General features: G+C 47.2%; 1 protein-coding gene across 6 annotated transcripts; it reads left to right on the top strand.

Moving 5' to 3' along the window:
* The first annotated feature begins 101 nt into the window (after positions 1–101).
* On the top strand, positions 102–22,432 carry Usp50 (ubiquitin specific peptidase 50). 6 transcript variants are annotated; one of them, XM_059261328.1, is made up of 7 exons: positions 102–345; positions 5,216–5,398; positions 5,650–5,845; positions 7,428–7,637; positions 9,828–9,970; positions 14,691–14,823; positions 20,169–22,432. In XM_059261328.1, exons 1-7 carry the CDS (start codon positions 230–232, stop codon positions 20,358–20,360), a joined length of 1,173 nt encoding a protein of 390 aa, XP_059117311.1. In that variant the 5' UTR covers positions 102–229; the 3' UTR covers positions 20,361–22,432. The 6 variants fall into 6 exon arrangements, with proteins under 6 accessions (XP_059117311.1, XP_059117312.1, XP_059117313.1 ...); XM_059261329.1 differs by lacking the exon at positions 102–345 and adding an exon at positions 3,308–3,559; XM_059261330.1 differs by lacking the exon at positions 102–345 and adding an exon at positions 3,309–3,584 and having other exon boundaries at positions 5,274–5,398.
* Positions 22,433–23,000: the final 568 nt, after the last annotated feature.

Genomic DNA, 23,000 nt, shown 5'->3' with positions numbered 1-23,000 from the left:
GGACCTCAGGGATTGGTGGGATTGTGTGCTCAGGGACCTCAGGGATTGGTGGGATTGTGTGCTCAGGGACCTCAGGGATTGGTGGGATTGTGTGCTCAGGGATTGGTGAAATTCTGAAGCCTGACTCGGGCCAAGCTCAGGGATTGGTGGCGTTTCAAACCCTGGTCCTGGGGTCAAGTCCAGGTCAGAGTGTTTTTCCTTGGCCCCTTTTACCCTGGGAAGCAAGTTGATGTTTGCAAGTTGGCTGGCCAGCTCCATGAAGAAGCCCTGGAAGACACATACAAGGCATGGTGCTTTCAAACTTTTACTTTCTAATGTGGCTAAATATAACAGACTGAACTTTAGGTGAGGACAGCTTCTAACACTAAACCTCCAGAGGACACCACCCATAGACATGGAGCTAGTGTGGGGTCACCAAAAAGGACTGCAGCTATGTCTTGGTAACCGTGATAGGTGTTATTCCCTGCTATGCTAAAACACACGAGAGCCACGAGAACTGGTGAATGCTTACACACCCCACGCAGGTCAGATCAGCAACACCTGCAAGATTGGCAGAGCTGGCAACGCTGGGCCAGACTGACAGCCAATGAACTAGCCAGGACCAACAAAGCAAGTCAGAGATGAGCAGAAGGCTTCAGAGGGTGACCACTCTCCTGAGTGGGCCAGACGAACATGCACAGGGTGTGTCAACCTCTAATTGGCCCAGTCCCTGATACGTGCATGCAGAGAATCAACCAATCGCAATAGGGTTCTCTGTTTCTTTGTTTCCTTTTGAGACAGGGTTCTTGTTTGTTTGCTTTTGAGGCACGGTTCTCTGTTTGCTTGTTTTTGAGACAGGGTCTCTCTGTAGCAGCTCTGGCTGTCCCTCGCTCTGTAGACCAGACTGGCCTCGAACTCAGAGATCCGCCTGCCTCTGCCTCTCAAGTGCTGGGATTAAAAAAGTGTGTGCTGCCAGGCTCGGATAGGATTCTCAGTCCTTGTCCAGTATCTGCTCTAAATCCTATATAAAAAAAAAGTCCTAGACAACCAGCCAGCTCGATGTTTATTCCTCTCTTGGGAACCCTTCCACTCACTCTTCCCTAGTTTCTCACTTTTCTTTGATTTCTCCCAAGAAAGATTGCTTTCACTTTGCTTGTTTATTCTGTCATTGGGAGAGAATTCGAGAGCCTTGAGTTAACTTTCACTGTTGAGTTTCTGGAGTCCCAAGTCCCTGCATCACATCTATACATCTAACTGGGTGGAGAGAGGCCCCACTGATCTCAAAATCACATCACACTGAAAATTAAGTATGGGTAAACCTCCCTCTCCTAAATTTCACACTGTGCTCTCTTACTAGAGATCACTTCTCCTTGATCCTTGTTTCTTGAATTAAGTAATTCAGCTGTGACACAGACAGTTCAAATATAAATTTAGCACCCCAGAAAGATTGGGGTGCATGGGCTAAGCAGGGAGGGGTCAGCCCATTGGATTATGTGCTGGGGAATTTTACAAGGTTCTATCAATATTTGTGGAATGGATTTCGTATTCATAGGGGTGACGTGGCCCACTTACCTCCAAAGTCAGGCACCTAATCTTTCCTTTCACTATAAATTTCCCTGTGATATTCTAGAAAAGTCTACAAGAGGGGTGCTGTCAAAACCACAATGAAAAGAAAGGACTGGATGAAGTCGGGATTGGGACAAGGTCTTCTTTGCAGGTCCTTTGTAACTGCACCAGAGTGACCATTTGGAAATGCCTGGCGCTTTAATTCCTGGTCTATCAGAAGGAACCAAAGCTGCAGCATGGAGGGTTTTAACTACACAGGAGCGTTCTCACTGACAGGAGACAGCTGCCCGGGCAGCAGGTTCCTTTGTGACATCCCAGTGAACTCCTTCCCTCCCAGCCTCACCGGGAGATGCTAAGGAGATTAATATAAATGTTTATAACACAAATCTGCTATCACCCAGAGCTTAAAAATAATAGTTACCCCTGCTACTCAGTTTTAGTCATAAATATATTAAAAGGACATAGACTACACTTTCACATTGTCAAAATATTTAAAGTACATGGAAGTAGATTTTGAAAATACTGCACAACTTTCAGGTAACTAGAAGAAAAGAAAGAAATCTAAGAGGAGCAGATTAAAAGAAACCACCAAAAAGAGGAGGAAAAATTAAGAGGCAGCCCTCTCTTTTTGTAACTTAGTGTGAGCCATATGAGGTGAGGGCATGCTGTGGGGCAGTGCCATGGTGTGCAGCTGAGGCATGGGTGTTCCATGCCAGGAAGTGGGAAGGCAGGTGAGTCTCATGGAATAAGGGGGAGAGCGAAAATAAATCTGGAAAGGTTTGCAGTTGGGATTATGGGTGTGAATTCTGAGTCTCAACACACACACACCCCACGGAGGGGCACCATTATGGATATAATAGATGCATATTTCTTAGCTTTGTGCGGGGGTGGGATATGCTTTGGTATAATGTGTGTGTGTGGTGCAATGTGTGGCTTGTAATTAAAAAAACCCAGAAAGGTCGCTCTCCAGCCCATTGAATGTCTGTAGGCTGTGTGTGTTCCCAGAGTCCAGCTCCCACAAGTTGTCACTCATACTTGGGTGGGTTTTTAGTGACGCAGCCGGCTGAGTCATCGGTGCTTCTACGCCCCCCATCCACACTCGCTATAAGTGACCTCAGCAAAGCTCATTGGTTCCCCAAGCTGGATTTTGATGGTACCCTTACCTGGCCTGCGTGGGACAGAGAAGCCAAGTGATTGGTCCTAAGGGCTCTTTGTCTGCTTTCCGCTGTTGCTCGGCTGCCTCAGTAGATCTGCTCAGGGAAGAGCAGGCCAGCCGCAGCAGGGGTCCCAGCACAGGTGCATTCCCAGGTCACAGTTAGAGTGAGGGTGCCATCCTCCTCCCCAGTCTGAAGCACATGTCTGAGCTCAGAGAACCATGCGTGCCCATCAGGTCATAGCTTGTAAGTCTTATAATAAGCCTGTGTGCTACAGGTCATGTGTCCATGTCTCACCGTGTCCCTTCCCAAGAAGGAGTACTGGTGACTGCACTGCAGCGTGCATTGGAATCAGAAAAGCCGTCTTCCTCCACAGAGTGAGATGTTCTGCTAGGGACCATGAGAACAGGGTTGCCATAGTGCCAACTAATCCAGGGGACGAACATCTGTGTGTGTGCTTGTGTCTGGCATACGGGTACCTGAGCAATGGAGGGAGAGCCCTGATGTGGACAGTTGGTTCTCAGAAAGTTGACCTTTCAAAAACATCTCAGACAAACACACGCCCGTATCCCTTGACAACACACTGGAACCTTGGGGTGAAAGGAGACGATTATGATGCAAGGAAAGGACCAAGGTGGCCCAGGCCTCAGTCAGATGAACTCAGTCTGCAGCAACCACGAGCATTCACATTGTTTAAAAACCAAACAAAGCAGAAAAAAGCCAGGGAAACAGTCTTGGAGAAATGAAGTCTAAAGGATCAAACTTAGCTCCTGAGTAGAAGCGAAAACCCACCGTGCTCCCATTAAAATGACTTCTCAGCGGCCATTCCCGGCAGATGACTTCCGGGTCTACTGTGTCCTGTGAGCCTCTATGTACTGTGCCTTCGTAGGTACCGTAGGGATGGGGGAAGAGCCTTACCAGAGGAGTTGGGGCACATGTTGCATTTGGGAGGGCTCTGCTGGATTTGACCTGTGAAGGCCCCGAAAAGGTAACATGCATGTACTTCCTAAGCAGTCAGTCCAAGGCCTCTGTGACGTCAGTGAATAAAAGTGCAAACGACCCTCCATGTATCGGAGCACTTTTCAGACGGGTGTACCTGTGAACACAAGTACTGAGTGAGGCGGCCGGATCATGGGACACCAGTTTTAGATTCAGGACATGGAAAGAAAAATCATAAAGAACAAAGGTGTTGAGTGGCCCTGCTGGAATAGGTCACATACAAAAAGGAAGCTGCCTAGGGAAAGGAGGCCTCCTGGAGCCTGCTGCTCATCTCTGCAAGTCAGGCAGGTGTTCCAATCCCGTCTCTTACCATTAAGCAAGCCTAAATAAGTCAGTGTATATTTTTTAAGACTTATTTTTATTTTATGTGTGTGAATGTTTTGCCAGCATATAAGTGCACCAAAGCAAAGCAGTGCCCTTGGAGGTCAGAAGAGGGCATCAGATTCCCTGCAACTGGAGTTATAGACACTTGTGATCTGCCATGTGGGTGCTGGGAAGTGAGCCAGAGACCTCCGAAAGAGCATTGAGTGCTCTTAACTGCTCTCTCTCCAGCCCCCAGTGCATTCTTTTTTAAAAAAGATTTATTTATTTATTTATTTATTTATTTATTTATTTATTTATTTATTTATTTATTTATTTATTATGTATACAGTGCACTGCCTGCATGTATCCCTGCAGGCCAGAAGAGGGCACCAGATCTCATTACAGATGGTTGTGAGCCACCATGTGGTTGCTGGAAATTGAACTTGGGACCTCTGGAAGAACAGTCCATGCTCTTAACCTCTGAGCCATCTCTGCAGTTGCCCCCCCCCCACTGCATTCTTTTAAAAGCTATCATTCACTATGTAATCTAGGACCAAGCATGGCACCTGCATAACTCTTACAACTACCCTACAAGGGAGGTACAGCATTCCTTGTGTGGTAGACACTAGGTTAAAATCCTTCGGTCCTTGATAGAGAGTAGTGTGAGAGAAAATTCATTAAGAATCCTCCCCAGCCGGGTGATGGTGGTGCACACCTTTAATCCCAGTACTCAGGAGGTAGAGGCAGGTGGACCTCTGTGAGTTCGAGGCCAGCCTGGTCTACAGAGTGTGATCCAGGACAGACACCAAAACTGCACCGAGAAACCCTGTCTTGAAAAACAAAAACAAAAACAATCCTCCGCAGCAGTGTCATAGCCGTGCACACCCTTAATCCCAGCACCCAGGAGGCAGAGGCAGGGGGATCTCTGTGAGTTTGAGGCCGGTCTGGTCTTCATAGCCAATACTGGGCCAGCCAGGGATACATAGGGAGACCCTATCTCAAAACAAAATGAGCAAAACCCCCTTCTTGGCAAGCTGGTGGCAGGTAACAGCTGACTTTGAGATGTGAAGCAAGAGAGCTGTCAGTTCGGGGGCTGCCTGGGGTCCAGGAGCTTGCTTCCCAGCCACACAAGCACTTACTTCCTAAGCCGAGGGGCCTCGCTGTCACCCTCACACTCTTCCCCGGAAACCCTTTCCTTCCATATGGCCACACAGCGCGGAGTGTGCAGATTATGACTCCCTGCCAGAGTCTGAGACCCAGCCACACTTCCAGGGCGTGACAGGACTGCGGAACCTGGGCAACACCTGCTACATGAACGCCATCCTGCAGTGTCTGTGCAGTATCTCTCCGCTGGTGGAGTACTTCCTCTCCGGAAAGTACATCACCGCTCTTCAGAAGTAAGAGGCTTCTTCACTGAGCTCTGCCCCACCCCGAGTCCCCGAGGAAGGACCTGCTGGAGTCCTTGTGAAGGGCTGTGCAAGCCCGGGCACTGTAGGTCCCTTGATAGCACATCAGGGAGGAGCCCAGCAGGGAGGGCAGACAGAACTGACGCAGGGGCATGGACTGAGCCTGGGCTTCCATAACTGGGGCTTCGCTTTTCATTCAACCAGCAGGGAATATTTGCCCTTTGACCCTCTCTTCTTCCCAGGGACTGCAGTGATGTCACCACCGCCTTTGCCTACCTGATGACAGATATGTGGCTTGGGGACTCAGAGTGTGTCTCACCAGAGATATTTCTGTCGGCTCTTGGCAGTCTTTACCCAGCTTTTCTGAAAAAGACACAGCAAGATGCACAGGAGTTCCTGATTTACGTCCTCAATGAGCTTCATGAAGCTTTGAAAAAGGTAAGAACTAACTGCCTGGAGCTAGGAGATGTGCACCTTTATCAGAAAATCTGCGTGTGTGTGTGTGTGTGTGTGTGTGTCCTGCCTTGCACTGAGTAGGGCAGGGCTGAGGGTCCTGACAAAAATGTCCAGGTTAGGATATTTGTTGTTTATTGGTTGATTTGCTTTTTTTTCCACTTAAAAGTATTTTTTTAATTTTTATTTTATGTGCATGTATGTCTGTGTACTACTTGCTTGCCAGGTTCTCATGGAGGCCAGAAGGGGCACCAGAGCCCCTGTAACTGGAGTTAACAGGCAGTTAAGAGCCGCCACGTGGGTATTGGGAATTGAACCCAGATCCTCTGGAAGAGCAGTAAGTGCTCTTAATCATTGAACTACCTCTCCAGCTCCTGAAATTTTTTTTTAAATATCTATTTTCATTTTATTTTTTTCTGAGACAGAGTCTTAACTGTGTTGGGCAGGTATATGACTCATAATCTTCCTGCCTTTTCCAAGTGCAGGTAATACAGGAGAGATCTGAAATACTCACATTCCAGCTTTCCTTGGAATTTGACAGATGGCCAATAGCCCAAGAGTACTCCAAATTTGCTCAGACATTCAAGGGATATTAGCTCAAATGGTTCAGCAGAAATCAAGTAGCTCAAAAAAGCCTCCAACCCAACAAGAAGGCAAAGCCCTGGGCGAACTGACCAGGAGAGATTTACCTGAGTTCAGAACAATGTGTCTAACCAGTTGTCTCGCTTTGCTGAATTCAGGTCTGAAGCAGCTCACGCTGGCTGAAACCAAAAATCAGAAGTCCCCCAGAAAAGCCTTCTAGGGGGACATATGGGTCCTGTTGAATCTTCCCTCTCCACTCAGGGCCAACTTGCTTGCAAGTGCCAGCCTAGCTTGCCAAATTGTTACCAATGCTCTTAACAGGGTCAAAGTTAGCTCGGTTCAGCCTCCACCTCCTTCAGTAGGACAATCAGAGACAGTAACACTGGGAAGACCCGAGAGATCCATCCTGTGGGGCTAGACTGGGAAGAGAAACCAATAAAAAGGTTCGGTGGTTCCCATGTCAACTTTGGGGTAATGACATAGGGTTTACGTTTAAACAGGTGGCTAGAACTGTACATAACTAAGAGTCTGTTCAAAGCGAGTACTGCCCGTCACCGACCCCTCATTATTTCCGTGCCCATCTTTCTTACAAGACAGTAAGATAAGTCGTTGCAACTGTGCTTAATTTCTTCCTGGGAGACCAGCTCTTCCTCCACCCACACCAGGCTTCGTTCAGCCTTGAGAGCAGCAATCCAGTATCTCAAGGACCATCGTTTTTAATATTCTGATAGCCAAAAGGAGGACACAAATGCCTCTCCTTGAAGTATCTCTTCTCCTGCCAGGGCAATTCTTATCATCCTTTAGTTTCATCTAGAAAAGGGAACTAGCCGAGTTATGAAATATCACACCTGGCACATGCTGCCAAGGTCTAAGTGTTCTGGCTGGATCCAAACTAACTGTTTTCTGGTCAAATAGAAAAGGCAGCCTATTTTGCATGGTTCTTATAACCACTAGATGACCAAGAGAAATTTTTCCCTTTCCACAGCACTGCCAGAGAAGAGCACATGAGAAAAGATCTGCCCAACGATGCTGCAGGAAGGTGATGGCCAGCGAGACGTCCATCATCACCCGGCTGTTTGAAGGACAACTCAGTTACAGCATCACATGTTTAAAGTGTGAGAACTGCACCTACAGGAACGAAGTTTTCACCGTCCTCTCCCTCCCCATCCCATCCGAGTGTGAATGCTCCCTTCAGGTAGGAGCCCCAGCTCCTGAATACATGTTCTGGTTTTTGAGACAGGGTTTTCTTGTTGTGTCATCCAGGCCAGCCTGGGACACTGGGCTCAAGTAACCCTGCCTGAGTCTCCCAGACAGTACGATTACAGTCATGGCTGTGATTTCCTACAATTTTAGTAGGAGACAGCTGTTGTATGCCTTAAAGATATAAATAAAGTCCATGAATGAACAGCATTTTTTTTTTTTTGGAAAAGCAACCTATGGTTAATAGTTACTGTAAATTTAGTTGTATTTCTAGAGGTACTCAAGACAAAGCCTCACTTAAAATTATAAATATGGGTGAGGTTTATTCAGTCTCTTGAGATGGGGAGTTTGTGACCTTATGACTCACTCCCACCTCCATACTCTATACTTTATGGCTAGGACTAGCTATAATGGACTCTTTTATAAAGATTTATTTTTATTACATAGTGTATGCATGTTTGCCTGAATGTATTTATGTGCACCCTGTGCATGCTTGGTGCCCAAAAAGGCCAGAAGAGGGCATCAGATCCCCTGGAACTGCAGTTACAAACAGTTGTGAGCCACCACATGGGTGCTGAACCTGGATCCGCTGCAAGAGCAGCCAGTGTCTTAATGGTTCAGCCTCTCCCCAGCCTCTAAGACTCTGTTAGTCATCTTACGCTTTGGATGGAAGCTGTGGGCTCTGTTGGGAAGAGAGAGGAATCTGGTGACTTGATTTGCCTCTCTGATTTCCTTCACCACAGTGCTCAGAACTAATCTCTAAGTGGGGAGGTGGGGTGATGTGAAAGGAAGTGGCTGGTTAGGAGCAATCAGGAACCAGGGAACACTTTTCTTGCAGAGTTTCGCACAAATTTTTCTTTTGAGATTGAAAAAACATCTGCTGGCAGCAGTTTTCGTATGTATAGTCGGGGAACAGAACCCTATTACTTTTTATTTTGTTTTCCCTTAGATCAAAAGGCTAAAGATTACTAAAGAACTCCAGAGTCTTGAGGGAAGCACTGGCGGGTCTAAGGAAACAGTCTGTACCCGCCCCCTTCCTCTAAACCAAGAACTTGCAGAAGCAGGGCCTGGCTAGAGAAGTCATCTCCTGGGGTGTGCGCTCTGACTCATCTACTGTAAACTGTCACCCCTAAACCATGAGATATGATCAATTTTCAAACTGCTCTCCCCTCTGTTGAGTCAGCAGATTTATAACAGAAAATAGATGTCTGATTTGTTATTAGGAATTTCAAAGTCTGTATTATTCTGGAATAAACCAGAAAAGTTAAAGTGATAATTCATAGTGGGAAAAAAACCTAAGCCCATCTCAGCAGCTCGGTGAAAAAGCATCACTTGTTGCTAGGCAGATTTGTATTTATTATTTTTTTTTTTTCTTTTTTTTTTTTGGTTTTTCGAGACAGGGTTTCTCTGTGTAGCTTTGCGCCTTTCCTGGAACTCACTTGGTAGCCCAGGCTGGCCTCGAACCCACAGAGATCCGCCTGGCTCTGCCTCCCGAGTGCTGGGATTACAGGCGTGCGCCACCACCGCCCGGCCTGTATTTATTATTCTTAAGACAGGGTCTCACTGTGTAGCCCTGGCTGACCTGGAACTTGGTATGCAGATCAAGCTAGCTTTGACTTGTAGGGCACCTCCTGTGTCTGGATTAAAGGTGTGAGCCACCAGCCCAGCTCAAAAAACAAAACAAAACAAAAAAACCGTGCTAGGTAGATTTTACAGGACTCAGGTGGTAGAGCGTCGTAACTCCTGGGTCTGTTCCTTAGAAAAACTCCCAGAAGCACATTTATACAACTCTTCAAAGTTGTTGTTTGGTGGGAGGGAGGGTTCTGGGTTTTTTTTTTTTTTTTTTTTTTTTTTTTTTTTTGTCTTTTTTCAAGACAGGGTTTCTCTGTGTAGTTTTGGTGCCTGTCCTGGAACTCACTCTGTAGACCAGGCTGGCCTCGAACTGACAGAGGTCCACCTGGCTCTGCCTCCTGAGTACTAGGATTAAAGGCGTGTGCCACCACTGCCTGGCTCCAAAGTTTTATGGTTTTGTTGGTGTGTTTGTTTGAGAGATAAGGTCTCCTTGTATTAGGATCCTCCGGCCTCCACCTCCAATGGGCTGTGATTCTGGACGCACACAACCATCCTGCTATACTCTAGTGTCAGCAGGATCCCTGGTCACCACGTGCTCTTTCTCCCCCAACAGGACTGTCTCCAGTGTTTTTTCCAACAAGACACATTGACCTGGAACAACCAAATCCATTGTTCTTTTTGTGAAATCAAGCAAGAAACAGCTGTGAGGTCCACTATTTCCAAAGCACCAAAAATAATTGTTTTTCACTTAAAAAGGTACGTGGATTTCGACATCTTGTGGGCAGACGGTTTTCAACAGTTTTACTGAGATGTCATTCACATACTAATAGTTTATCCATTTAATATGTAGCTTTTCTAAAATCAGTGATAAAGTGGGTGCTTAGCTGCAAAGTGTCCCCGGTTTAGTCCTCAGTGTCAGAGAAGTGAAAAATGAGGAGTCCAATCCATGTGCTGGACTGGATTTCAGTTTAATATGAAATTTCTTTTAAATTTTGTAATACATGCAACATGAAATCTATCATTTTGATCATTTCAAGTGTGTAATCCCTTTGCATTAATTACCCTTACAATGTTAAATGCCAACCGCCACAATTTCCAGAACTTTTCAATACACCAGACAGAAGCCCTGTACCCATTAAGCAACACCTTCACGTTTCCCCTCTCCCTCCTTCATGCTTCTCTAATGTATCTTCTGTTGATGTAGACTTACCTGTTCATTCACTAGAGTGACTGTGCCAGCTAGTGTTATGTTAGCTTGAAACAAGCTAGAGTCATCTGAGGGGGGAGCCTCAATTGAGAAAATGCCTCCATAAAATCAGGCTGTAGGCAAGCCTGTAGGGCATTTTCTTAATTAGTGATTGATAGGGGAGGCCCAACCCATGGTGAGTGGTGCTGCTTCTGAGCTGCTGGTCCTGGGTTCTCTATAAAAGCAGGCTGTGCAAGCCATGATGAGCAAGCCAGCAAGCAGCATCCCTCCGTGGCCTCTACATCAGCTCCTGCCTCCAGATTCCTGCCTTGAGTTCCTGTCCTGACTTCCCTCAATGATCAACTGAGATGTAGAATGGTGAGCTAAGTCAACCCTTTCCTCCCCAAGTTTCTTTGGTCATGATGTTTCCTCAGAGCAATAGTAACCCTAAGACAGAGCTTGGTACCAGGGTAATGGGGTATTGCTGTGACAGACTTGATCATGTTATGTTGGGGAGGATTGTAGAACTTTGGAACTTGGGGCTAGAAAAGCCAATGAGTGTGGAGAGCTCAGTGGGCTGTTTTGTAGGACCTTGGAAGATAAGGATGTTGAGAGCACTGGAGACCATGGAGGCCTGGCTTATGAAGTTCCAGAGGGAAGTTGAGAGCTATTTAAAGACTAAGCTGGGCGGTGGTAGCACACGCCTTGATTCCCAGCACTCGGGAGGCAGAGCCAGGAGGATCTCTGTAAGTTTGAGGCCAGCTTGGGCTACAGAGAGAGATCCAGGACAGGCACCAAAACTATGCAGAGAAGCCCTGTCTCAAATTAAAAACAAACAAACAAACAAAAAGACAGTCAGGGCTGCTGCATATTTGCTATTGTGAATTAGCTCTGTGTTCTGGTCAGCTGGGACTGAAAACTCAGCTGTGATTAACAAGACCCAGGGCCACTGCTGTGAAACCTCTGCTTGCTGTGACTACCATGATGGCTGGCTGGACGTGAGAAGTTAACAGTGATTAAAGAGACCAGTGTCCCTGGGGTGAAACTCAGAAGTTTCCTCCGAGTCAGTCAGCCCGCAGAAGCCGTGTTCCATAGGAGGCCAAGGTTGTACCTTGTGCTACCATCTGAACTTGGTGATGTGTAAGAGTCTCCCATGTGGTACTGGTCATGGAGAACAGCTGAGGCTTGGTGCTGCAAGAGGCCATTGGTGAAGGTGCAGCCTCAGTGGCAAGTGAAGCCCAAGGATTGAAGAGGTCAGGGTGAGAAGTCTGTTTCACGTTGTAATTTTAATATGAGATATTGGAAACAAGAAAGGACAGGTTATGTTTAATAAATGATGTGTTTGTGTGTCAGCAAGGGATCACTTGTGTTAGAGTCATCTGAGAGGGGGGAACCTCTATTGAGAAAATACCTCTATAAGATCAGGCTGTAGGCAAACCTGTAGGGTATTTTCTTAATCAGTGATTGACTGGGGAGGCCCCAGCCCATTGTGAGTGGGGCCACCCCTAGGCTGGTGGTCCTGGACTCTGTAAGAAGGCAGGTGGAGCAAGCCAGTAAGCAGCATCCTCCATGGCCTCTGCATCAGCTCCTGCCTCCATGTCCCTGTCCTTGTTTGGGTTCCTGCCCTGCCTTCCTTCCTTGGTGAACTGTAATGTGGAAGGAGGAGCCAAGTTAAACCCTTTCCTCCCCATGTTGCTTTGGTCATGGTGTTTCCTCACAGCAATAGTAACTCTAACCAAATCAGTGATGTTGGATAGCGGCGACATTAAAGGCGTGCGCCACTGCCACCAGGTCCTATTGGTTATTGATAATGAACTTAAACAGGGCAGGATGCTGGAGACAGGAGCTGATGCAGAGGCCATGGAGGGGTGCTGCTTACTGGCTTGCTCCTCATGGCTTGCTCAGCTTGCTTTCTTATAGAGCCCAGGACCAGCAGCCCAGGGGTGGCACCACCCACCATGGGCTGGGCCTTCCCCCGTCAATCACTAATATAAGTGAGATATTATTTAACTCACTCATGCTATGGTAATTTGGTGGTAGAATATATTTCTTAGAAGTGAAGTTGAAGGCCAGAGAGCTGTCTCAGTGGGTATCACCCCCCATGACCTAGGTTTGACCTTTGGGAGCCATGATGGGAGGAGGAGAGAAGCAGCCTTCTCTACATTCCCTCTCCACATGTGCACTTGGCTCACAATCCCGTCATGCCAAGTTCTATGGCCCCATTAAGGAGCTTTGGCTTTGAGTTTATTAAGATAGATTTACACACGGGCTGGAGAGATGGCTCAGCAGCTAAGAGCACTGGCTGCTCGCTCGTGCACAGGTTTGGTTCCATCGTGGCCCACCACCTCTAACTCCAGGTCCAGGAGATCCAAGGCCCTATTCTGACCTCCACCAGCAATAGGCACTCATGTGGTATACACGCACACACAAGGGCAAAACACTTATGTACATAAAGCTTCAAAATAAGCGAACCTCTTAAAAATACACATATGAAATGTATTTTGTATATGAAATTGTACAAACGCATACAGTGGCAACCAATGTATCAACAACATCTGTCACTCCAGAAAATTCTCTGATGGTTCTTTACCACCATGCTCTCCCTCTGCCACAAACCCAGGGAATTCAAGTATGTGGATGCCTCCCTCTGTGCGAGTGCTGTGTGTGCACGCCCATGTGGGCCGAAGGCTGAGGTCTGGTGTCTTCCTCAGTCACTTTCGGGTATCATGGCAGTGTCTCTGGCTTGAACCCAGAGCTCATCTATTTGGATAATCCAGTTAGCCAGCTTGTGCTAGGGTCTCTGCCTCCTGAGTGCCGAGGTTACAGGTGGGCCACATGCTACCTGGCGTTGACATGGGTGCCAGATATCTAAACTCAGCTCCTTATGTTTGCACGGCAAACCCCTCTACCCCTGACCCATCCCCACAGCCCACCCCGGGAACGACTCATCTGTTTCCGTCCCCACGGTTTGGCCTTAGAACACCCTACATCATGATGCTTTGAGCCTCGAGTCTGGTTCCTCTCACTGACAGAATGCTTTTGAGGTGGCCTGCGGATGTATGTGGTAGGTCCTTGTTATTGTGTTCTAATCCACTTTGTAGATGTATAATTATTTCTCCATTAGCCAGCTGGTAGACATTGGCCTTGTTTTCACACTGGGGAAATGTGAAAAAAGCCACTGTGTTGTGTAGCATGAATATCCCGTCTATAAAACACTTCATGTTTCCGGGGATGATCCCTGCCTAGGAGACCAGGTCACAGGGTGTCTTAGGGTTTTATGCTGTGAAGACTCACCATGACCACAGCAACTCTTATAAAGGACAACATGTAATTGGGGCTGGCTTATAGTTCAGAGGTTTAGTCCATCATCATCATGGCAGGAATCATGGTAGCCAACAGGCAGACATGGTGCTGGAGAGGTAGTTGAGAGTTCTACATCTGGATCCTCAGGCAGCAGAGGGACAGTGACACTGGGCCTGGCTTTAGCTGCTGAAACCTCGAAGCCCACCCCCAGTGACACACTTCTTCTAACAAGGCCACGCCTTCTAATAGTGCCACTCCCTATGGGCCTATGGGGCCATTTTCATTCAAACTACCACACAGGGCATCCCCTTAGTTTTGGGGAATAGGGTTTCCTGCTTTATGGTCCAAGAATAACCCATTTCATCTAGTAATTCCCCTGCCTCATACCTAAATCAGCACATTTTTCTGAGTGAACATTTTTTTAAAAGTTCTGAATGATTCTGGTAAGAGCTTAGATTTGGTGACTTCTACCGTGAAAGATGTGAACAGAATTTCTTACTAAAAAAACATTAGATTTAGATCTCAGCTTTGAAACCAGGACGCTAACAGTGCCAACACCGACAGGAGCCAGGTGTGGTGGCGCACGCCTTTAATCTCAGCATTCTGGATGCAGAGGCAGCTGATTTTGGAGTGTGAGGCCAGCCTGGACTATACAGTTCTAGGCCAGTCAAGGCTACATAGTGAGACTCGGGGGAGAGGAGGTCCAGAGAGGAGGGAGGTCCGGAGAGGAGAAAGAAAGCTTGCCTTGCTCTCTCCACACCAGGCAAGGTTTGCTGAGTTCTACACTGTCTCTCTCGTTGACTCATTTTGGTGAGGCCGATGGGTTTGCCATTTATAAATATATTTCAATGAGGAAGTAATTTATATACCAGATAATTATCTCAAAAGTTACTCTAACTGTACTTGGAATGTATCTAGACATGTGGACCCCATTCATAAGTGGCTTACAAACTTATTTTGAATTTCATGCATTTGTTATTTCTTCAGGTTTGACATCCAGGGTACAGTAAAGAGGAAGCTGAGGACAGACGTCCGTTACCCACTCATGAACTTGGACCTCACGCCTTACATCTGTCCAATTTTCCGGAAACATCCTAAGTACAACCTCTGTGCAGTGGTGGTGAGTTTAATATTAAAACTCCTTGCCGGGCGGTGGTGGCGCATGCCTTTAATCCCAGCACTCGGGAGGCAGAGCCAGGCGGATCTCTGTGAGTTCGAGGCCAGCCTGGGCTACCAAGTGAGTCCCAGGAGAGGCGCAAAGCTACACAGAGAAACCCTGTCTCGAAAAACCAAAAAACAAACTCCTAATACTAAAGGAATAGAACATCCTGTCTTCTGCCTCCTCCCTCCTTCCACTTGGTGGCCACGTGCACCCCTCGAGGTCAGGTCCATGTTAATAGTGTGCCTTGTCATCATGAAGCACTCTAGCCAGCACCCACACACCAGGAACAGTCCCAGGACTCCATGCTTGGCTGAAGCCTGTCCCAGGGGCTCCCTTTGGCTCTAAGTCAGCTGTGATTGGTGCCGAGTCCTAGCCAAGGATTGGGTATGCCGTCCCCACAGTCCAGAATCTCCTGCATGAAACAGCCTGAGCAGAGTCATTCTCTGAGCTCCTGGATCATGGTGTGAGCTCTTGTCTGAGGGTGGGGGTCCTTCCAGAGTGCAAGCCTGTCACAGGACCCTCTGATATGCTGAAATTGAATCTGCCAGTCCATCTTATTGCTCAGTAGTATATTGAAAAATGAAGTCAGATGTGGTGTTGTACACCACCAGCATTCATGAGGCAGAGCAGATCTTGAGTTCAAGGTCAGCCTGGTCTCCATAGTGTGTTCTAGGACAGCCAGGACTCATAAGTGAGACCTTGTCTCAGAAATATTAAATAGATGCAGAGGGGAGGGCTTGTCTGGTCTCCCACATTCCATGGGTCAGAACCGCCCTCAGACTTGCACAATGCTCACTTCTTATTCCCCTGCAGGCTGTCTGTCTCCTTTACAGCATTTACCCTTCCTCTCCACACAGCTATTTCCCCACCCTCTGGGGTTTGCAGAGGCTTCTTCCTCTCTCCCATCAGACGTAGATGTTAATTATTGTGAGTTTCAAAGGTGCTGTGTCCCGAGATCTGTTTCTGATTCAGGAAAACCATTTTTTTTTTTTTTAAATGTTCTTTGGGGTTTTGCCTGTATGTTTGGCTGTGTGAGGATGCCACAGCCCCTAGAACTGGGGTTACAGACAGTTGTGAATTGCCACGATGGGTGTTTGGATCCTGGGCAAGCACTCTACCAACACCCCAGCCCCAGCCCCAGCCCCAACCCCCCACCCCCAGCTTTTTATTTGTACAAAAACAAGACTTTCTACAGGTGGTTTAACAGAAACACCAGCATTCCCCTGTCCCGCCACAAAGAGCCAGGCTTGTCTAGGATCCACAAAACGTTAGTTGGTTTCAATGTACACCATAAACTGTCACTGGTGGTGCATACCTATGCTCTAAGCACTCAGCAGGTAGAGGTAGGACCAGAAGGTCAAGGTTATCCTCACCTGTATAAGCTTGAGGCTAGCCTGGGCCACATTAGACTCTGTCTCGAAAAACTGTTTTTTGAAGGAAAACACATATAATCTGAGTATACAATTTGGCAAGCTGTCCAGTGAGCACATCCATGCAGTAAAAACAGGGCAGTAAGTAACGCACGCCTTTAATCCCAGCATTTAGGAAGCAGAAGCAGGTGGATCTCGAGTCTGAGGCCAGCCTGGTCTACAGAGTTAGTTCCAGGACAGCCAGGGCTACAAAAGAAACCCTTTCTGCAGGGGAAGGGGGAGGCTCAGCCATTACCATCAGTGTGTAATGGTCCTTATTCCTCTTCAGGTGCGGAAACCAGACCTCTAACTCAGTAATTCTGCTTTATGCAAATGCACCCTGCAGTAGGTCCTCATGGGATCTGGTCCTTTTGCTCAAAATTCTGTTGTTAATTTCAGTTATAGTTCTACTATCCTATAGTTATACTATAGTTCATTCTCACCACTGGATAGGCTTCCATTGCGTGAGTATTGCTGTACTTGCTCTTGCACGTTTTGGTGAACAGATGTACATGGACTTTTGGAGTCTATTTTTAGGAGTCGGTACTGGCGGGTGGGTATGCACATGCCAGCATTAGTAAACAGACTAGTGGCATTCCAAAGCAGTTGCTCACGTTCACCTCAGTAGCAGCAATGGGAAGTGTGGTCGCCTTAAGTTCCTGTTGTACTTGGGAGCTTTCTGTTGGGCCACCTAGTTGCTCGCACGGTGGGACAGCACTTGAACTTGCTTCCTGGGTGCTGGGATTTCAGGTGTGTCCTAGCCTGTCCTACTGAGGTTTGTTTTCTGTGTCTTTTGCCTGTTTTTCTCTCCTGTTGTCTGTGTTTTCTTACTGTGTTACAGGTCTGAGTATAGACTGCTTGCCTGGCCTGTCTGCATCTCTAGGTTCACATCTGGGGAAAAAACAAATCTTTCCAAAGTGCAGCTATTTACTTCTTCACCTAACAGGCCTCAGCAGGGGCACGTCAGGGCAATGACTCACTGAGAGGGGACACACGCCCACTGACCTAAGGCTCTCTCAGAAGTCCCCATCTATGAGGGAAGGTTCTACCATCTCACACTTTGGGGACAAGGTCTGCATATGTGGGTCTATGGGTGGCACCGTTCCAGATCACAGTGTGTGTGTGGTGTGTGTCTGTACTCAACAGATACAGTCACTATCTGCCTGGCTGTAAACTTTTGGTCTTTCAGACTTGAAAATACTTATTTGGATAACTGAACTTCTCTTAGGTGTGTACAGTTCAGTGGGATTTAGTGTCTGTTTACACAGTTGTCCATTATCATCACAATTACATTCTAGAACAGTTTCAGTATTCCTAAGAGTCTTCTCTACTCATGTCTTCTCCCCACCAGCCCCTGGCAGCCAGCCAGGGACTTCCTGTTTCTCTTGGTGTTCCATCTTAGGCACATCACACAATGGAATCATAAACTGCCTCATCTTGGGTTTTTGTTTGAGACAGAATGTCGATATGTAGCCCTGGTTAGCTTGGTACTCATTCTGTAGACCAGGCTGGCCTTAAGTCCCTCTGCCTCTAAAGTAGGTTAAAGGAATGAATGTTGTTTCTCAGCATACTTTTAAGGTTTCCCTGTGTTGTAGCATGTACTTTTCTTTTTGTTAACATTCTACTGTGTGAACATACCACATTTCATTCACTCATTGGGAATACTTGGGATGACTCTACTTTATGACTGGTACCATTAATGCTGCACACAGGGTTTTGTGTGGACAGTTTCTCTTGGGGATACATACTCAAGAGGGAATTGCTAGACATATGCTAACTGTACACTTAACCCTTGAAGAGTCGTCAACTTGATTTCTAATGTGACAATGCCATTTGCTCCACCACTACATCATGTTCCAGCTCACTCATTCTCCTTGCTTGTTATTAACCAGCTCTCAAAATAGTTAACCAAAAGCCGGGTAGTGGTGGCACACACATTTAATCCCAGTACTCGGGAGGCTAAGGCAGGCAGATCTCTGTGAGTGCAAGGCCAGCCTGGTTTATAGAGTGAGTTCCAGGACAGTCATGGATACACAGAGAAGCTGTCTCAGAAAAAAAAAAAAAAAATTCTCTCTGTAATCTACCTACCTACCCATCCATCCATCCATCCATCCATCCGTCCGTCCGTCATCCATCTACCTACCTACTTACCTACCTACATCTCTATCTATCAATCAATCAATCTATCTATCATCTACCTACCTACCTATCTCTACCTACCTACCTACCTACCTACCTACCTACCTACCTACCTACCTACTGAGGCTCTTGTAGCCCAGGCAGTTCTTGAACCACATCCCAAGTACTGGGATTACAAGATATTCACCATACTGGATAGTTTGTGGTTTTAAGTATCATTTTCTTAATTACCTATGATGTTGAGAATCCTTCACATGCTTTGTCCCTGGTTGGTATTTTGTTTTTGGTTTTTTTTTTCAGGTAGTTTCCCCCACTAGCTCAGTCTGGCTTCCTATGCTAGGATTTCAGCCACCATGCCTAGTGTTAATGGTTTTACATTTAAAAGATTATTTATGCATGTGTGGAGGCACATACATGGAGTGTGCATGTGGAGGTCAGAGGACAGCCTGCAAGGATCAGTCCTACCACCACGTGGGTTCTACCCAGCTCAGGTCATCAGGCTTGGTGGCAAGTGCCTCAGCCTGTCCTTCCATTGAGGTGTGGAGACCTCAGTTCAGCTTCTTGTTTTCTGGAACCTAAGCCCTGCTCTCCAGGGCTCCTGTGTGGCCTCACAGTTCGAGTGCTCTGGTTACCACCCACCTCCTTGTGCTCGGCAATCTGCTTCCTGCATTTTTATGATATGAAGAGACAAGACGGAGATTAAGGAAACATAAGTAGGTATCTGCCTCTTTTGTGCTGGTTCTGTAGTGCACAAGGTTATCTCCTAAAGGCTGAAGGGGGCTGGATCAATGGCTCAGTGGTTAAGAGCACTGGCTGCTCTTGCAGAGGTCCTGGGTCTGGTTCCCAACACTCACATTGTGGCTCACAACCATCTGTGACTCCAGTTCCAGGGGACCCAAAACTCTCCTCTGGCCTCTGCATGCACCAGCACACACATGGTGCTCAGACATACATGCAGGGAAACACACATTAAATAAAAAAAAGCTAGACATTTTCTTTTTGAGACAGGATCTCACTACATGATTCAAGCTTTCAACTTCTGCAGTCATCTTGCCTCAACCTTCCAAGGGCCTCAGCCTCCTGTGTTGGGATTTCAGCGGCCATGCCTAGTGTTAATGGTTTTATAGGATTTGAGGATTATAGGTATGAGCTACATCTGGCTTAGGACATGTTAAGTCTTCCTTCATGCTGTTCAGATGCAGGATTAGGGCCTGCAAGGCAGAAGCATTTCTAACGTTATCACTTGATGTTATTTTCTTTCCTTCATATGAGGGGTCAGCAAACTTTGTAAAAAGCCAGCTAGAATATATTTTAGGCCATGACGGTTGTTGGTTTTTTTGTTTGTTTTAACCAGCTACTCAGTTTTACTGTTGCAGCATTGAGTCACTGAGGCCAGGCTTCAGTTCCCAGCATACACAACCATTGGTATCTCCAGTTCTAGGGGATCCAATGCTCTCTTCAGGCCTCCATGGACACTGGGCATTATGTGGTGCAAATATGCAGGCTGAACACTCATATACATAAATTACCTCAGAATTTTAAAAGCTTATATAGGTTGTCTGACTTCCTTTATAATTCTATTAAAGAGTTAATGAGTACAGTATATAAGCAATTCAAAGTCAGACTTTGCCTAAGACTTGACAAAACTATTTCCCCAGTATAAGAGACAATTTAAAAAGCTTTTTGGCCTTGTCATTTTTATTCTGTCAGAGCGTTTGCATGTGGAAACCATGTCTTACACCCTTTCTTTCCTAGAACCACTTTGGTGATCTGGATGGTGGCCATTACACTGCCTTCTGCAAGAATGCAGTAACTCAGGCCTGGTACAGCTTTGATGATACCCGAGTCAGTGAGATTCCAGACACTTCAGTTCAAACGGCCACAGCCTATCTTCTGTTCTACAGCTGCCAGCCCTTTTCTATCCCGATACAGACACGCAAGAGCTAGGACAGCGCTCCCGATCACTGCAAACAAGCCATCAGAAAATGCAGGGAAATGTGCTTTGTCAATTAAATCTTTACCACCTACTTCCATCACTAAGGTCTGTAAGTCTCACAGACAGCCTCTATTAGACAAGTCTGCAGCATAAGGAGATAGGTCCCTGCTCGCTAAGGGCACATGGAAGCCATGCACTGCCATCACTAAGGGCGGCATGGAAGCCACGCACTGCCATCACTAAGGGTGGCATGGAAGCCATGCACTGCCATCACTAAGGGCACACAGAAGCCATGCACTGCCATCGCTAAGGGTGGCATGGAAGCCATGCACTGCCATCGCTAAGGGTGGCATGGAAGCCATGCACTGCCATCACTGAGGGCACACGGAAGCCATGCACTGCCATCACTGAGGGCACACGGAAGCCATGCACTGCCATCACTGAGGGCACACGGAAGCCATGCACTGCCATCACTGAGGGCACACGGAAGCCATGCACTGCCATCACAGGGGCCCAGGAACTGCAGGTTTCAAAGGTCAATGATTCATGCCCCGGGTTTCTATCACACTTATTTTGTCCTGTGTGGATGTGGAAGTTCATTCTCTTTTCCACTGTGTGGGTCCTGGGGATTGAACTTGGGTCCTCGCTGAGCCATCTAACCAGCCCAGCACCAATAATTTTTGTTTACACAGGTGAGTGCATAGCTCAGTGGGGGGATGTTTCCTCAGCGTCACTAGCACAGGGGAAAAGTTCAGTGCAAAAGTGACCCGAAGGGCTGCAGATGGCCTAGTGGCTCATCACAGCTCTTGCTGCTAGCAGAGGACCTGGGTTCAGTTGTTAGCACCCATAAGGTGTACACACACACACACCCCCCACTAATACATATAAATCTTAAGGACTTGAAACCCATGCTCCAACCTTCCCCCTGTAAGTTAAATAACTGCTCTCAGAATCTTTGTTTAGAAGAGACTCTGACAACAATATGGACTGCTGCACTGCCCCTGGCTGCCTTCCAGAGCTGGAAGGTTAAGATCCTATTGCTGAGGACACCACATACTTCAGATACAGGACTTGAAGGACTCGAGCTGGAACCGACCTGGAAGCCTGCCCTTGAGGACTAGCTCTCGTAGTATCCCAGCATGCTATGTATGCTGCCAAGAGAGGAAAGCAATCAGTAGTCAGAGTCAGCCAGGACACCTATAAACCACAATGGCCAACAAGGCAGGAAACCCAGCAGGTACGATGGTGGCACCTGTATCATGCGGACAGCCAATAGCTGTCTAATTGGACTAACCGGATTTAAACTGTTCAATAGGAGGGAATCCATGCCTGGTAAACTGAGTCGACTACCTATAACTGGTGAGGTGATGGGCCCTAGGGGAGAACCTCCTCCTGCCAGTGTAATTGCCAACTTCATCCTGAGTCCTAGCCACAGGAAGTGCAGCTCCCAACTTCATCCTGAGTCCTACTATCCACAGGAAGTGCAGCTCCCAACTTCATCCTGAGTCGTCCTATCCACAGGAAGTGCAGCTCCCAACTTCATCCTGAGTCCTACTATCCACAGGAAGTGCAGCTCCCAACTTCATCCTGAGTCCTACTATCCACAGGAAGTGCAGCTCTCCACTCCCATCAAAGAAGCTTTTGGCGGCAGATGGAGACATCACAGAGGTGATGACTAATCATAATGAGAACAACTGACCAAGTGATGCCTGGCCCCAGAAGACACACCTACACCACAACTTCTACATCTGTGGCTCAGGGAACATCTGGGAGGGGGGCAGGGCATCTGCTATGAGACAGTACCTTTGTATATGACCCATAAAATCTCACAAGGAGACTTGCACAGAGACACTACCAGCTGACGTGCCAGCATAGATGGGGATAATCTTACAAGGTCCCATCCCTAGATGAAGAGCTACAGGCAATTAAAGCTACTTAAGAATGGAAAAATCGCCTAGCGGAGATGGTGCACACCTTTAATCCCAGCACTCAGGAGGCAGAGCCAGGCTGATCTCTGAGTTTGAGGCCAGCTTGGTCTACAGAGTGAGATCCAGGACAAGTGCCAAGACTACATGGAGAAACCCCCCCCCCAAAAAAAAGAATCAATCTTCTCCAGGGATGAGAACCCTGACATGTTATACAATCTCAAACCGTCAGCTCTAAAAACATGAGCAACACTTCTGGACTGAGCAAGTTATGTGTGTGGGAGAGAGAGAAACCTAAGTAGTAATGAATTTGAAAGAGTTGGGGAACACAAGAGGCATTGAGAAGGTGAGGTGGAAATGATGTAAACACAGTCCTGTATGAAATCCTCAACAAAACACACACCCCAACTTTGTGTAGTGTTCACCGATGTCCTGAGGAAGGTCAGGACCCTCCTCCGCCGCCGCTCTGGAGGACGGCCTGCCTCTCACCACACTTTACACGCACACTGACTCCGCACTTTACCGCAACTCTTCAGAACTGGGAGAGGAGTCTGGGGGGTTATTTGAACTGACTTCCAGCTCTTAAACCTGAGTACCACTTGTGGGGAGAGTGGAACTGAGTCCTCCCTCTACAGAGTAACTAAAGCAGATATCAGGGTGGTGACTGAAGTCTGTGTAAAAGCACTTAGGCAGGTGGACCTCTGTGAGTGCGAGGCCGGTTCGTGA

The sequence above is a fragment of the Peromyscus eremicus genome, chromosome 4 (assembly GCF_949786415.1).
Source record: "Peromyscus eremicus chromosome 4, PerEre_H2_v1, whole genome shotgun sequence".
In the NCBI taxonomy this organism is placed as follows: domain Eukaryota; kingdom Metazoa; phylum Chordata; class Mammalia; order Rodentia; family Cricetidae; genus Peromyscus; species Peromyscus eremicus.
This window is presented reverse-complemented; position numbering and strand designations above follow the sequence as displayed.